This window comes from Epargyreus clarus, unplaced genomic scaffold (genome assembly GCF_041222505.1).
Source record: "Epargyreus clarus isolate Ecla_fem2 unplaced genomic scaffold, WU_Ecla_fem_2.2 ptg000003l, whole genome shotgun sequence".
NCBI classification, from domain to species: Eukaryota; Metazoa; Arthropoda; class Insecta; order Lepidoptera; family Hesperiidae; genus Epargyreus; species Epargyreus clarus.
The window spans coordinates 2,870,529-2,888,679 of NW_027332211.1; the positions used below are offsets into that span (position 1 = coordinate 2,870,529).

Consider the following 18,151-nt stretch of genomic DNA (forward strand, 5'->3'; position numbering starts at 1 on the left):
TTTATGTACAATGACAAAAATTATTATTAAATATTTCTATTTCATTTTATAATGTTATGTGGCTGCTGTGTATCTAATTGTTTCTCTATGAAATTTAGAGCATTGCACGTTTTAAGATATCAATAACATATAAAAAGTAAGACACTCTCTTGAAATTGTGTCGGAGGCAATGGAAAACGGGTTAAAATTAAGTAGTGCAGTATAAGTATGCCGGTGGATCATCTGCCGAGTTGTACTGGTTGTACGCACCGACATGACCGTGACATTCTGTTTATTGCCTCGTTCATAAAATCGAAACACATCTATATATATGAGTTTACTACATGATTTATGCTGGTACTCGTTGTGGCGCCACAGGCAGTACATACTCGTATAGTGCAGAGGATTACCAAGAGTCAAGTAAGGAGGAAACGTATAATTAAATTCGGAAACGAAATTCTACCTATATAAGATCTACACGTTCTCTACATTTATCTTTGAGGCTCATATGTACTCGTAGATATCTGAATTAAAAAACTAAAATATAAGGCACGTAGCAAAGCTTCCGTAGAGGCCATAGCTATTTTTATGCAAAGTTTAAGTATATTATATATATTAGATACATACTAAATAAAGTATAATTTATTATCTATATACCTACTAAGGTACATAATTATTAGATATAATTATTGTACATAAATAAATTATAATAAATAAATTGTCATGTCTTTTATCAATTGAGGATCAGCGGGCGCCCATATTACGTTCAGCTTATAAAATACTAGCTGACCCGGCAAGCTTTGTACCGCCTCAAAATCTATTTATCAAATATCATTCATATAAAATATAGCCTATGTTACTCGTGGATAATGTAGCTTTCGAATAGTGATTTTTTTTTTAAAATCGGTCCTATAGTTTTTGAGCCTATTCATTACAATCAAACAAACAAAGTTTTCCTCTTTATAATATTAGTATAGATGTACAGACCTACTATATATTTTATGATATAGCTAGCAATTACAAAAGCCTAAAAAATCTATGAAAATTTTAGTCGTATACCATATATGCATATATACTATATACCATCCACGGGTCGATCTAAAAATATTCCTTGAAAAATTATTATTACTTTTTTAAGAATAACATAAAATTAATCACACTATAGCCACATATATATAAACATTTCCTATATATATACTTATTTTTATTGAAATTAACAAAAGTAATGAACGATTTTCTCGAGATCCTCCAAGAACTCGGCATCAAACAGCGTCTATCTGTAGTAGTGCAATCTCGTATTCTCAAGTTTTTTGGGCATGTCACAACACGGAATAATGACTCCATTGAACTGCTTGTTGTGCAGGGTGGAGTGGAAGGATCCAGACCTCGCGGACGATCATCCACGCGATGGACAGATCCAGTAAAATCAGCTATAGGTGGTCCTGTACACGAGTGGTCTAGATTGGCCACCAATAGAGAGAAATGGCAAAATGTCGTGAGGCGAGTCACATCAGCCCCCACACACAACACATGATGACCACAACCGCTCTGACAAGAGCGAAACAACTAAGAAGAATGAACCATTTAACGATGGATCGGAATTAAAGTTGTTTCTAATCTACCTATAAATCTCGTAATCTACCTATAAATCTCATTTTTACAAATAATTGCAAGAGCATGGAGACACATGCCTCCTTCCAAAATGCTGGGGACACAAAAACGATACTAAAATGGTCGCATCTGTAGGACTAATTTATTTAAGTAATTTAGACAAATACATCATAAGTAATTCATTAATTTGTAAGTAATTAATTTCTTTGGATATAGATCTATCGAGCTAGGCAAACTGCATCCTGTGTAAAATGATCTTAACAGTCTAAGATTTATTATAAAGAAGTAAACGATGGCAGTTACATAGGCAACAGATGGCAGTAGTTATTTCTCGGTATTATCCAGAGATCTATTAAACAAATATTCCTCTCCACGCAAACAGATATCAGGAACAATCGGCGCAAAATAAACACAAACGACGTTTATTTTGCCGGATTGTTCCTGGCCCCTGGCGGCATTCCTTGCGGTTGAATTTATAGTAGCCATGGTGTTGTCATGTACGCTTACCATCTTTTTGCTTATCGAGCAAATTATTTATTCAACAGAATGTTCAAATAAATAGCTTGGGTATTCCATGTCGTATCGACAGTTACATAATTAATTAAGTAATTCCATATAATAGGTACCTATTATATATAGTGAGGTACATAATTAATTAATTATAATATACCTATATAAGGCTCAAATAAGTATGGGGAAAATAATATATGTACATAGGTATATACCTACTTAATACTTAAGTACCTAAACCGAAAATTTAATGTCCTCAAAGGGACCTATACGATGGTTTTCCACAAGGTTGAACTCTATATAGGATTATTATAATGAGGTAAAACGTTGCCAGTTCTTTCCCTATAATTAACTTATAATATTACCTAAATAATATAATTAGGTAAATAAAGTTCCGAAGGCAAGACTAAGTTTACTATTCATTGGCCCTATATACAATAATATTCCCTTTAACCTTGTGGATAAAGCTACCTATTTGTATTTATGGCGGGACAGGCTATAAAAATATTAAACGGTCATTTGTATGTACTACACTTTGCGTGAATTCATAAACAACTCCGTGATTTGCATGTGTGCATAATATTTACAAGTTTCACTACTGTAGCAGCTCATCGAATCTTGTATTCAAATGTAAACTCATTTCCGGTTATCTCATAAAGTTATCATCATGTTATTGTAGACCTAGATGTCTTGAATCCAACTCCAGTCTTTAGGGCTCGAGATGTCGTGTGTGCGTTCGGCACGCTCATCTCATGAGGGACAACACTGAGAGGAGCCCCTCCCTCTCGGACGTGGCTGGCGTTAACATCAGCGTCGGCCATCACGTTGCCGGATCTTGAATGTAATGCTAACGCTTTCTCGTGACCCGGCACTGAACGTCCAGAGTACTCCAGAGGAACGCCGCGGGATACCCCTTCTGTTTCCCCGAGCAGAAGGGCATCCATGAGGATTTCTTTGCGTTATAAAAAAAGGGGTGAGAACCCTTTGCGATACGACCCCGAATATACTATCGCTACATCTACTGCTTCTGCCTAATAACAGTGGAGGGTGTGCTAACGTATTTATCCGAGCCGTTCCAACTTATTCTTCAGGGGATAAAATTGAATTTGTGGTTAGTCTCCAATGAGATCCATTTTCTATTTCTATGTTACAAAAAAGCCGAACTTTGGTACATGTAAATGATCTCCGATCTCCGTTTCAAGATCTCCGTTTGCACTGCACTCCCTATCTACTTCTGAATAATTGACTAATAATTTACTTATTTTTTCTCATGTCCCCTAAGTATGCACACAAACCAAAATAGGTTCATACGTAGGTTAAATATTTAGCCATACCAAAATATTGTAAACTAGTTTTTAAGGTATGGTAGTAAAATTCAAATAAACAGAGATATGGGTTTGGAATTTCTTTATTTTAAAAACAAAGATGGATACGTCGTTATTATTACCGACTTCGAAGTAGAGGAGATACAGAAGGATAAAAACGTAACCCTACGCTACGCTTACGTTGTATGTCCGCCTGCCATAGGGCTCTTTCGAATCGTAATAGAGGACACTTGAAATTTTGCATTGCCTTTAGCTATGGCTGTTGTGACAACTACTTAAAAACGAAACAAAAATTTGGTGATATGGAACACTCCGTGTGCACGTTCATTCGCAATTGGTTAATTATTTAAATGCCTTGTCGCTGATGTGCGCCTTCACAATCCACTCTTAAAATATGCAACACAGTCTAATAGGAAAATTGTACTCATGTATAGTAAAGTAATAAATTTTCTACCGTTACGCTGGCAAAGACAGCATTACTGTCCATTGTGACCTGGCCAATATCCAACGACTAGACCATCAATAAATTAAGGGCACCATCGGTCCTGGACTCGGATACCTCCTGGCACTGTTATTTGTGAAATAACCGTAAACCTATATAAATATGTAGAACTTAATATGTAAATAGTATCATAATTTAAATTTCGAGGGTGGTAAAATCTTCTACTAATATGATTCTAATATGATTTCTAATATGATTTCCTCAGAAGAACTAATTATTCGTGATATCAATTAATTAGGCTATTAATACTTTTAACGAAGTAGCAAAGGAGAATAGAGTCGATCTAATGGTATATGTCTATGGCCGCCCTGGGATACCTAATTATTTGTAATCCAACCCAAATACGATCTAAGTTCTAGCGTATGCTACAATTGCGTACCTAGTTGTTACCCTTAGGGACTAAGTTGAAACCGTTCAAGCTAAGACAGCGTAGCGCTTAACACTGCTGTTTTATCATAATTCTGGTACCTATAGGTGTGGCGGTGGTGTTCCCGAAGCAGGAAAAGGTAGATTTCCACCGCCTTCTATTCCACAGAAATAATATACCATCATTGTTATTAAACATAATATTCCGCTTCGAAAGTTAAATTATCTATTTATTAATTAAATGCAATTAGTAATATTTAGATTAGGTATATAAGTTTCTTCATAATTAATATTACTTATGTAAAACACATTTTTAGAATACATGCCGTTGTTACACGTAAATAAGTGTCGCAACTCAATAATGATGCGGTAAGGTAAGTACAAATAATTAAATATTTGTTTAATTATATTACATTACAATAACAGGAAATTGTTAGAATAATATAATATTATGCGCAACATTAACATATTATTATTATTTTAATTATCAGTAACTATTTTTGGTATTTCAATTAATGATACATAGGACCTACCCTTTCCTTATTTGTGACATAATCTCTAACTTCGTTTAAATAATATTATTGTTATTCGGTTATTTATGGTTTATTTGTAAGTAGTTACTTGTATTTTAATACAAGGAAAACCAATATTTTATTTATTTATCCATAAATTCCATATCAATTTATAACTAATTAATTTTATTGTTGTCTGCGTTTGCTGTACCTACTCATTTGCTGATGTAACACATTGTTGTATGCGACTTCCTTAAAATAATTCCCAGCGACACCAAGGACTGAAATTCAAGATCATAATTACAAAGCTTCATAAGCGTATTTTTTATTCATAGACTAAACTCCCACGCCCCACTATGTGCCCGCCAACGTTTCGCGTCACGATACTCAGTCTTATTTAGTAATTCGCGAAAAAAACATCTTTTCTTGCTGACCATCTTCGTGAATTCCTTGTAGCATTTTGTTGTCCGTTTTGCAAATCGACTATTCTTTATAAATGGTGGATGCGTGCGCCCCGCGACTGTTGTGCAAGGAGCGCGCGCGTAGAGACACCGCACGAGCTATGTACCGGTTAGTGTGATTCATTGTTTTAAGTTTTTCTCGTACAAGTTCAAGTTCAACCGACAATTAAAAGTAAAAGATAGTAAATAAAAGAGTTAATAATAGCAAAGAATGTTAATTTTAGGTGGTTGTGCGTCAGGACAGTCGTAGAAACAGCGATTACCGATATAATTTTATTTTTATCGTGTATTTTTTCCAGTTGTTGAATGTATTAATTTATTATATTCAGCATGTATAAACAACTTAGGGTTAAAACACTTCAAAAACTTTTTTGCAGGTTTTTTTTATTAACACAGGTATTTGAAACAAATGACAAAAATCAACATTTTAAATATGCCTTCTACTATGCTCGATAGTTAAATATTTATACTAACTTTCAGTACAACCTTTCTATCTATATGTAGGTATAATGTAATAGTTATGTAAGAGGCGGTAACAATTAATCGTGACGATAATATATATATTTTTTGCAACAGCTAGAGTTTTTGTGTAAAAATAGGTCATAGATTTAAATGATTTTAATACAGTCCACCTAACTCAAAAAAGTCACTTTTATGATAGACAATTTAATCAACCTCGAAAAGGATTGGAGGTCGCTTGCAATATCAATATAATTACATAATTATTTAAAATAAACTAAGTAACCCGATAATCCTTTGCGCTGGGTACCTACTTATAAAAATCTTAGAAAATTAAATTTTTACAAGAACTTAAACTTTTTTTATAATCTCAAATTGAACTAAGTACTTACTTACATAATTAAATATAACTTTTTTTTTTATAAAAGTAGAAAATATTAATTAATGAATACAAATGCACGTATTTACGTCTATACTTCATGTTAACATCAAAATCTGAACAATTATCGACAAAATGAATTTCAACCTAAAATAATATCATTTTTAAATATAATACCTACTTAATTATTAAAATATACTATAATCAGAAATTCTCATCAATTTCTCTTTCTAGTTACAAGTTTAAAATTGTACGTATCGGTAGATTAGTTGCTTAATTTGCGTGTCGTTATTTTACCAATTGCTTGAATGAATATCATGTGTTTCCGATCAATAACTTACCGAGTCGCTTAACTAACGAACCTTAAATAATATATGCAGTAACCACACACTAATTTCAATTTCTAAAACATGAATTTCCTGTCGATATGAATGTGGCTGTTTTGTAAAAAATGAATTATTTATCAGGTTTTTAGAAGAATAACAAATAGAACTAGATTAACGCGTTTACACTAATGTTAAATATAAACTCTATTTTAGTTTTTACTTTTATAATAAACTAGCTGACCCGGCAAACTTTGTACCGCCTCAAAATCTATTAATCAAATATATTTCATATAAAATATAGCCTATGTTACTCGTGGATAATGTAGCTTTCGAATGGTGAAAGAATTTTAAAAATCGGTCCAGTAGTTTTTGAGCCTATTCATTACAATTAAACAAACAAACAAGGTTTTTTTCTTTATAATATTAGTATAGATAAATACATAACTATATACGTAAGAAAAGATATAGGTATAGTTACGATGAACCCCGGCAACCCCGGGAAGGACGACGATATGTGTGGTCGCATACCGACGTAAACACCAGACGGTTTGGGAGGAGCCAAAAGTGCTCCCCCAGGGCAGAGCCCGATCGGGCATCGCGCTCGGAGGACTCCGGTTGTGTTCCCTCGGAGATCCCGGAGTTCTCCAAAAAGCGTTGAGGGCGGCCACCGGGGGGGTTTTAGTGCGGTAAAAATCCCACATAACCCGGCGTCGCTCCCACGTCGTCGGGTACCTTTTGAAGGTTTCCCAACTGTAAAAAAAAAAAAAAAAAAAAAAAGGTATAGTTACGAGCAGCTATTTGTTAACACCAGTAAATACGGTAGTTTTCTTGAAGGGTCCAAAAGCAATGGGCGTAATAGAAGTAGGTAATTGTCATCTATTTACGAATAGTAATTATATTGCTTTTTCTTCGATAAGATTAATTAGGTGTGACAAATTCGAAAGACTGATCCCTCATGGCGATCTGGCTGGAATCAAATATCTATCTATATCTTCTTAAGAAAGCAATTTTGTAAGCAGTTATTTCAGGTAGGCATCAGTCAGTAGACATACTTATTCATTATCTACTTATTACCTATCAAATACCTTAAATGAGGAAGTCTTGTATATATACCTTCATATATGTAATCTGAATCTCGGAAACGGCTCCAAGAATTTTCATAAAATTTTGTATACGGGTTGCAGGGCGATAAATCGATCTAGCTAGGTTTCATTTTTAGAAAACGTCGTTTTAAAAAATACCTTAATTTAAACTGTATATCTACATAAATCATTTGTTGTATTATACATGTGTGGTATTGCTTAAAAGTATAGTTCTAGATATAGTAGGTACCTACTTACATTGTTAAATTTAACAATCAGAAATATCTAAATCTCAATTAACTAACAGTAAGTGGGCCCAACAATCCAATAACATAAGATCCTACCTATCTTATATTGTACGAAGGTTTAGATAAACTGCAACGTTCGGAAAAAATCGTCATTGTCTCCCAAACAATGAGCACGGCGGTCAAAGAATGAATTACACGGTACTTAATAGTAAACACGTTTATAATTACTTCGTGAATTAACTTCTCTACTAGCTATCGTATAATTTGTGAGTAATGAAATAAATTTGCATCCAAATTACTGCTAAATAGCTTTATTGCACGTGAAAAAAATAATTAACATGACACAGTTTGTTTTCCTTATTTAATAATGTTTGTATGTAACCATATTTTTTATATTTTAGTAAAAACTAAATTTAACCTGTATTTCGCTTACTTAAAATCGAAAAATAAAAACTGATGTTTAAATACGGAGACGAAGTTTCAAATTTTGAGCAGAACATGAATCGGAGCATACCTATGAAGTTGTAGATCCAGATTTTAAATAAGTCGTTAAACTTTGCAGGTCGCTCTATAGTGAGGTAATTATAACAAGGTATATTTTCAAGTGGAAGAATAAGTTTTAAAGTGGAAGAATAAGTCAATGTAGAGTAGATTTACTTATTTTTCATTTCTTTGTAATCTTTGAGACTACAACTTATTAAAGGAGGATCATAATAGGCATTTTATATAATAGCATCATCGTTAGCATAGTTAGGTCTATTCCTTGTACCTTTTTAAGTTCCGCAGTAACGCATATAACAATTAGGATAATGTGAATTGGACAGGAATCCTACGGGAGTCGATCATGAATACATTTCCATTTCTTGAAAAACAAAGTCAAGTCTTAAAACAAGTCAGACTATCAACATTTTTATGATATTTTCATGATATTTTACTAATATTTTCAAGTGAGCCTTATATGTGTATCCGAGATACAATATCACTAACTCATTAGTACTGTAGTCATGCGGCATACCTATGGGAAGGACATTTAGGATACGAATGTGGGTATATAAACTTCCATTGTCTGCTTCTGTTCAATGTGCTTCTGTGAAATCATCGAAAGCTCTTTTTATTGTAGGTATGCGTAGGTATATGATTGCATTTACAAATGTTAAATATAGACTCCTTACGTAAATAGGTCTAAGTACCTACTCGTAACTTTGCTGTAATAATAAGGTAATACATTAAAAGTGCACGAGCTACAAATATTACAAAATAAGTAGGTACAATTAGGTAGTAACAATTTGTCTTACTTACAAATACAAAATTCTACATTTAAGACTTTTTATAGTGAAAAAATATTAATAATAACGCAATAAACCGGTGGACGAACAAATTACTTGTACTATAAGTTAACTACGAGTAGGTACTTGTAAAAATAGACCGTGGTCAAGGCTTTCTAGCATGTGGCCAATTCCTTAAAACTACCCATAATAAAGTATTTTCTCAATTAAAAAAAATGAGTAGTTACACCTACCCACAGGTAAACAGAGAAACATATTTAGATACCTACTGTTAAAAAAAAAATGTGAGCCGTCACGGGACGCCTGGCAGATGTGAAACATCGACATTATTTTGTAAAAGTAATATGCAGAAAAGAACATATTGTGATAGGAACTAAATATGTCATAATGATAAAATAAAATATTACGATTTTTTTCCAGATAACGATGACTATTTATTGAATAAACATTTATTTTCATTAAATACAAAAATTTACGAATTTATTTCAAATCGTGACTACTTAATTCGTTTAATCAGTGACTTCGGTAATAGTTTGTGCATGGCGACGCGTCGCCACACCGTTCACACTACTGCATATAGACTGTATATATATACCATCGTATAGCGTGGCCACGGCATGCGTCGCCACGCCAGAAATCGGTTTTACGTGCGGCTATAGATGTTTCACATCAAAAATATGTTATTAAAATATACAGGAAAAAAATAAATTGGCTCCAATATATTAGTAAACTCAAGAATCTTAGCTAGTTATTTCAATATATTACTAAAATCGTAAATTACAAGTATCAATAATGAATGTTTCACAATAAATGCCACTATGATTAGAAAAATTAATTAATTTTTTAATGTTCATATTTATAACAAATAAGAAAAAACTTTCGTGCGCTGCACGCCATCAGCTGATTTTGAAATACAATTCTGTCAGTCTTAATAAATTTATTCTCTGAGAAGAATGACATTAAAATTAATTAATAATTTAAAAACATTGTATGCAATGATTTTTATGTGAATTTTAATCTACCAAGATAGTAGATTTTACATTTGCTGGCGCTCAAAACACACCAAATATACGCGTGCTTAATGCACAGATAAATGCATACTTTAATTATAAAAAAATAATTAACTTACTGATGACTTGATGGTGTGTCATAGTGTGATTTTGCTTTCTTTGCAGGAGGCTGATCACTTTCACTCTCTAAATTATCACGGTCAGACATTTTATTATCAGAAAAATAAGCGGGCAATACTTAAAACATACAAAATACGTCAAGTGGTGTAAAACGAGTTAAAACGACTCCAGTCGCTCTCGCGCGGCGTAGTAATACACACGAATGTCACTGAACACGTTAAACGTCATTATTTTGAATTTTAAGCCTCAAAATGCCTTCTTGTGCAATGCATAAATGCAAAAATTATGCTCGAAAAAGAAACAAGATTCATGGAATCACCTATCACACGTAAATGAAGAGAAATTATTAAATTTTGTTTATTTTTCGTGTTCGATCCGCCATGATTACATGAGTAACCAGAAAGAGACAAAGTATGTTTTTGTCAATGAAAGTGATAAAGACGCAAAATGCATGACCATGCATTTTGCGTCTTTATCACTTTCATTGACAAAAACTTTCATTGATTGAATTGAACTGTCATAGATCAATGAAAAAATTTTCATTGATCTGTGACCATAGATCAACAGAACAGAAGTGACATTTTATTGAAGCTCACGATGTTCATACGTGTATGTTATAGTTTAAGATCCCACTGCTTAATTTTTATATTAGTGTGTTTTAGTCAAAATATAACTTTTTATAGTTTATTTTCATAAAATAAAATCGATATATGGGAAATTCTGTATCCTAATCTCTAAATTTTCTTCGATATCTGTGGTAAATAATAAAAAATATTACCATAAAATTTATATAGGATAGTATACGGTATTTTAAAATTTCTTTAATTGAATAAATTAACCTAAACATAATTTAATAAACAATCTTTGTATAGCCAGAAATTAATCCTCAAAAAGACCACGGTAAGATTATATACAATTCGCATGTCACGATGTTAGTTACTGTACTCCTGCGAAACGCTCTTACTGATTTTCATCAAAATTTATATGCATATTCAGTAAGTCTGAGAATTGGCTACTATCTATCTATTTTTCATATCTCTTAAGTGATAAGGGTTGTTCACCCTTAACATTTTTTTTATTTATATGGCAACACAATGTTTGCTGGGTCAGCTAGTACATTTATAAAATGTACACAACTTTGCAATTAATGGTCGTGTGTAAAATAAAACTGAAAATAATAAACATAAATTAGTAAAGATACTTCGCCGCCTTGAAATTGAATGAAGCCACAAACGGCTTATTAGTAAGTTTTTTTTTAATTCTTGACAAATAAAAACATTTTTAGAGAAAATTTACAAATAAATAACTAATACTGCGTAATTTACATAATAGATAAATAATTATTTCAAATATTATAGGGACATTTTAGCACGGAGACGTGGCAAAACTTTTTTACGCAACTATTTCAATTCTCAAAACTGGGTACATTTTCTTGTTAGGAGTGAGTAATCTTTACTAATATACGATAATAAATATAAACAATTTTTAAATCGTATATTTTAAACCAGTCGATACATCTGTATAGATACATTCTTTCATCAAATTATATATTTATATAATAATAATTTATTTAGTTAAACTGTACTATAATATTTCTACGTAAACGATGTACTAAAACTATTATCGACAGTTCTGGACATTTTTTACCTTCTGTTCCATTATTTCATTGTCTTTGACAAGCATGAGTATCAATGAGAAATATACGTCCATACGTCCCGTTTTTAACGGGACAGTCCCTTTTTTCGATGCTTCGTGCCGTTGTCTCCGAAATGAACCGTTGCCATTGTCAATTAAGTAACAGTAAATATTATAATTGTGAAAAAAACATGGGGTGCTCCATTTATCAGTTTTCATAAAGCGCCCCACATTTTTTGCACAATTATACTATTTACTTTTCCTTAAATGATTCCTAGATTGAAAATTATTTTCTACTTTTTAGTTAATTTTATCATAAAAGCGTGTTTTTTATTATTTCTAACTATATTTTTTCAAGTAAAAAGTATTTGACATAAAAAAATCGATGTCCCGTTTTGACTGAAGTAATCATTGGTCACTATATTCCATGGTCAATATTTACGTTTGCGTACACTTGAAACGCAAGGTCAAACACTAGTTGTCTTTTTTTATCACATTGTTCTAATAGCTCTGTCCCTTATAGAACATTTGTCTATGTAGTTAAAGGTAATCGTCGCCACGCCAGAAATCTTTTTTACGTGCGGCTATAGATGTTTCACATCAAAAATCTATATCGAAGACACTGGACGACAACCCCAATCATCGTTCCTTCCTTCCTATTAGGTGTTTATGTTTTGTTATCATAGAATTATAATTGGTCAAATTTCTTGGATTATAATAAATTCATACCTAATCACGTACGTGACAGGACAATAAACTTATTTACATTATTATACATGAGCTCAAACTCTTAATTAACGTTTCGTTGACTCCAACATGCTGTAATGAAGAGTAAATATTTGTGTTCGCGCATATTAATTAGTTCCACCACAAACAAGCCACTAATCGCATGAAAAAATAACGAAATTAATACCTATTTACATAAGATGAGAATATTTTATTTGGTCATACACACGAACAGCCAATTAGCATAACTAGCAGCAATAGGTAGTGGTAGATTAATTATTTACCTATTTTATGTTCGTATAGAGGAATATTTGGAATACCAATCATTCTAGTTTAGTTTAGGTACCTACCTATAGGTATACAAAAAAGTAAGACGATAGTAGTTACAAGATACGCGCGAAAAACAATCCTTCCTTTGCAGTCGGGTAAAATTTTTATCTAAGCTAATGAGTTCCAAATCTTATATAAGATAAAGCATCTTTTATGTTTCACTGCTAGGTACGGTTTCTCCTCACAACAGACCCAGAGAATGCCCTATCATATTGGAAAGATCTGGTAAGCGCGTGGGTGTATAATTAATTTAATTATACCTATTACCTATATCGGGGGTTTAGGCTCAGAATAATACTTCTTATTCTGTGATTCAGGGGTCCGAAAATTTAGCCGCCTGCGGTCATTTATCCAACTCGAGACCGCGCCTGACGTATCTTTTCATAAAAAATCTGTTACTATTTATACAACAGGGTGGCTATGTGTGCTTTCAATATGTTGCATAATTTATGTTAATATCAATAGTAGGATTGATAATTTGTATATTATATAAGTTTTCGGGGTCAAAATACTTTTTATGGCAGTTCATTGACAAGATTTTATATTATGTAAAACATTTAAATGTTGTCCAATATGATTTTAATTTAAGTGTCTGATAGTAAATGCCATTTTTATATACTTAACATCTAGCGATAAAAATGTTATTATGGAATTCACTCTTAAATTAATTCTTACAACTAATAATAAAACGTTTTTTCGGCATTTCATTTTACAGTTACATATAAATTATGAATTCGATTTTATTATTGTCATTGCTATTTCCACTATATCCAATTTGATAAGATTTTTATAGAGGAGGACATCAACCTCTACCATTTTTACGTACTAATAATTAAGTATTAACTATAGGTTCCAGTGAGTAATTTTTTCTTTATATGTTTTTTTTGTTCAAGCTTAATTCAAAAAAAAAAACAACCTCTTCTATATTTATTCAAAATATGTATAAAGGTGTAAAGAGGCTGAACATTTTTTACGTCAATACCTAGTAAAGTAGGGTAGATATTGTAGTTGTAATACATAATGTATACGTGTTTTACGATACTCTATTAGGTACACGAAATGAAATTTTATCAATATGAGTTAGGCTGGTTTCATAGAGTATTGTACTGGAGAACTCCGGGATCTACGACGGAACGCAATCGGAGTCCTTCAAGCGCGATGCCCCGATCGGGCTCTTCCCTGGGGGAGCAGATTTCGCTCCTCCCGCACCATCTGATGTCCACGACGGTACGCGACCACACATACCGCCGTCCTTCCCGGAGTCGCTTACTGGACGGTTCGAGCTCCCACTCTTGCCGCACGCAACCCCGGAAGCCCCCTTTTAGCCGTGTCTTACGACATGCAGGGGATACCGTTGCCCTATTCTAGTCCCGGAACTACAGGGACAAAATATAAACGTGTACCTAATCAACGGGAGGTAACTGTGAGCCTATAACAGGAAAAGACGAAATAACAAATGATAACAATAAAATTAATAATGTGTTACGACAGAACTAATTAACGGTTGTTATTATTGTTTCAGGTTACTCATCCCGGTGATACTGTACTTGGGAGTTGTGGTGGGGGCACCTCAAGAGTCAAACAAGAGCGCTGAATCATATGTTAAGATAGAACCAGTCAGTGAAACTATATTCCAAAATCTAACGCCAGATTTATCGGAGATTGAAAGTACTGGAACCGAAAAAAATGAATTTGAGCGCCATGCCCGATCCGACGATGACGTCACGACTGAACTCGACCAATCAGAAGCGACAACGGAAGTACCCGAACCTGTGACGGAAATAGCCGAACAAGCGGACCAAGTGGTGCAGCCCGCCAAGGGAATCAATACAAGATCGAAGTCTCCAAGCCCAAGGTTCTACTCAAAGTTGAGCTACTTCCAGAAGCCCAACTATGCAAGTGGAACGTCATTGGCCAACTTGGTGGAACGAAATAGCAAACGAAAATTCAAGAGCCGATGTCGGTGTGAAAAGATATGGAATTGCCCGAAACTTCAGATTACTGTTCCAAGGTGTCCCGACGAATACTTCATGTGTTGTTTTTGAATTTAGTTTTAGGAACTTAATTTAAGAACTTTAGTTTAGATAAAATATTTATGTACTTAATTATGGTAGCTACTCCTCTATATACCTACATAGGTATACAGTAATGATATTCATTTGGTACCAATATAATAACAACAATTTAAAAAACTCTTTCAAATTTGCTGTACGACACTAAATGTCTGAATTGTGCTTATTTATTTCACCTTTGTATGTAATTCTATGTATGTATACCTGAAACGAAAATTCCATCTACAATTTAGGATATGTATATCATATTTTGTAAATAGCGAATGAAAATAAAATTAAACAGTAGGTAATGTAACACCTTACTGTAATTTTACTTGTGTTCGTAATACAAATGAATTGATTCGTACAATAAAATCTTCATAAAAATATCCCACCGATACGAGTCTTTAAATATGTACACAGAATAAAATCAATTACTGAGTAAATTGTAATCAAACCCAATCAAATCTTTAAGATGTGTATGAGTAAAATTTAATTTTTGAATGTTTATTTTTTTTTAATAAAGTATACCTATTTTATCGATTAATTGATCTATCGAAAACATATGATGACTGACTGATCAATAAATAATGAATTTCTTCAAACTATCTGGGCTACAGAGAGTGCTAAAGAATTGAATATACAATATACACATACGCGCAAAAAACATTACACTCCTTATGATGCAGTCGAGTAAAAATAAAAACTACATTATACAATACACATATTTATTTTATTTCCATTAATAATTATTACTTGATTATAATATTATTTGTGTTATAAATATGAGACGGTATAATCAAAAATATAGAGCTTGCAAATGGACATTATGCCTGTTAGGAGACATTATATTTTTATAATAATTGCACATCTTAATTTTGAGATTCTGTTGTTATTATTGATTTTATTTTTCACTTTCAATAATAAAATTCTTTTAAATATAATTTATCATTTACTGTGGCTATTTTATCAATATTTACAGTACGACTAGTCATACTCTTCGGTAAACTTCCGTTAATTTAAGTAGGTACCTAGTGTGTATCAATGATATAATTTTCTTGTAATAACACACAAAAGTGGATTATTCAAAAAAGTAGATTTATTCTACTACTGGAATACGTAATAATCAAGTAAACATATATTTAGCATTTTTTATTTGGAATTGTTTGAAGTCAACATTTTTCTCTTTACGCGTAGCAGTAATTTATCTGTAATACAAAATTATAATTTCAACAAATCAGTCAACAGAATCTTAAAATTTAAATTTAGAAAATAACACAATAACATAACAATTTCAACACTGCCAATAAACACATCTGTACGACGCATTAAATATAACATAACAAATCAATTTTATAATGCAACAAAAATAAAGAAGACATTTAAAATCTTATAGAATAACAATCAGATACATTGAATGCTATATTAAAATGCTTGGCGAGAAATTACATATATTTTTCTCGCTTCTAGCTACCACATTATATAAAGTCAGATTAAATATCTTATTACCTAATCATACTTATTGACTGGCTCCACCACTAACGGGTAAGCGACATGCGATAAGAATTAAAAATGTGTGTTAGTGATCAATAAAGATACTTTTTAGTGACACACTCTTGTTAAAAATGATTGTCAATATAGCGCGTATGATTTTGTTAGGAAACTTCATGCTATGTGCGAGTGCATCGTTACCCGTTAACGGTGGAACTAGACCCTTAGGGCGTAGCCAAGCGGGAAGTGTAAACCAATTACCCTATATTTCTACCTATATTTTCGTAGCAATACCAATGACATAAAATCTATAAAAGACGAGATACCATATGAGGTGTACACATTATGTTTTATTTCTTTATAAATCCGATCAATTTCATTTATTTAATTAATTAATTTAAGCTACATTAATCGCTAAAAGTGTTTCACCAACTATCAGAAAGTTTCTCCAAAAAACTATATATTTCGTTTTTTTCATTTTTGAATAGAAATTTAGTTTATATAATATAATTTATATTAAGATTTGTATGTAACACGAATGTTCGTGGAAATTAATCGAAATAGTTACGAACTTAGTTTTTTGTTTTCAGTGACTATTATTTTTTGTTTTCATTTATTATCGTAGAGGTCAGAATAAAGAAATATTTTTAAATTTGCTCCCAGAGTCCTACAAAAGCTTGGCTACGCCTGGGATTATATTCTTAACATTACTAGGATTACATCGACGTCCTAAAACTAACGGTTACGTGAGTTATCTTATAATTACGTAGTTCCTTAACAAATAAAATATTTTAAACAAGAAATACAATCAATATACAAACTATATAACCATAAGGCTGCGTTCGAACCAAACGGTTTATCTGCCCAATGTGAAAGAGCATTACATAGTTTCATGTTCCATATTCAATTTTTTATATACAGAATTGACGATAAGCTATGCGTAGTCGTAGCTGTATTGTTATTATATGCAGTTCACGTTCTCATGATGTTTAAAGTAAGCCCGTTCACACTCGACGGCTAACACGTTTGATGTGAACGCCGCCTAAAATGAGCCTCTAATCTGCGTTAAAATAAACATCCCACAATAACTGAAGGTAAATAATGTATATATGTACAAATTATAATTAATTGTCATCGTGATAAAGTATATTACATGCGACTAAGAACTAAATCGTGTGAGATCTAAACTCCAGGACATTGAGCCACTGACATTTGTGTAAGAAAATATAGTTAACGTGGAACTTCCTAATATCTAATGAATACTACGTGATTTAAAGTACGACCGAAACGACTATCTACAACTGACGTTGCCATATTTTGCTGTGTAATAAAGTACCTAAGGATCATGCAGTCCAGTCTATCTCAGTTAGAGTTCAATGTCAGCCATTTTCGACACCAACTTTAAATTAAATACAAAGTCTGCAGTTAATCACGATTGAAGTTTTATACTTATTAAGAATTAGGTTAGAACGTTTCGCTTGATTTAATTATTAATTATCAATCAAGATTAGTAATTTGTGTTAATTACAATAAAATTAATCCCTTGATTATTGTTATAGTCAATCGAGATAAGTCGCTTCGGCACCGTTTAAAGCCTTGTACGCAATATGTTTCTGTAGGCAGTATCTTTTCCACAACCCGTGGGGCGGGGCGTTAATCCATATTAGTCTGCGCTAAGGGTACCGGGTTCGGTCCCGGTGTCCATGGCACCCACAACCTAGTGAATCTAAGTGTGGAGCTAT

The 18,151-nt window shown here is 32.5% G+C and overlaps 1 protein-coding gene across 1 annotated transcript; it reads left to right on the forward strand.

Moving 5' to 3' along the window:
• The first annotated feature begins 5,217 nt into the window (after positions 1 to 5,217).
• Positions 5,218 to 15,641, forward strand: LOC140750112 (uncharacterized). The gene is made up of 2 exons (XM_073083480.1): positions 5,218 to 5,375; positions 14,390 to 15,641. Exons 1-2 carry the CDS (start codon positions 5,302 to 5,304, stop codon positions 14,910 to 14,912), a joined length of 597 nt encoding a protein of 198 aa, XP_072939581.1. The 5' UTR covers positions 5,218 to 5,301; the 3' UTR covers positions 14,913 to 15,641.
• The last annotated feature ends 2,510 nt before the right edge of the window (positions 15,642 to 18,151 follow it).

Excerpts from the sequence above, each read along its gene's own strand:
- LOC140750112 (XM_073083480.1), top strand. The coding sequence starts at position 5,302 with ATGGTGGATGCGTGCGCCCCGCGACTGTTGTGCAAGGAGCGCGCGCGT. Across the intron at positions 5,376-14,389 it reads ACCGCACGAGCTATGTACCG|GTTACTCATCCCGGTGATAC; the intron begins GTTAGTGTGATT and ends TTATTGTTTCAG.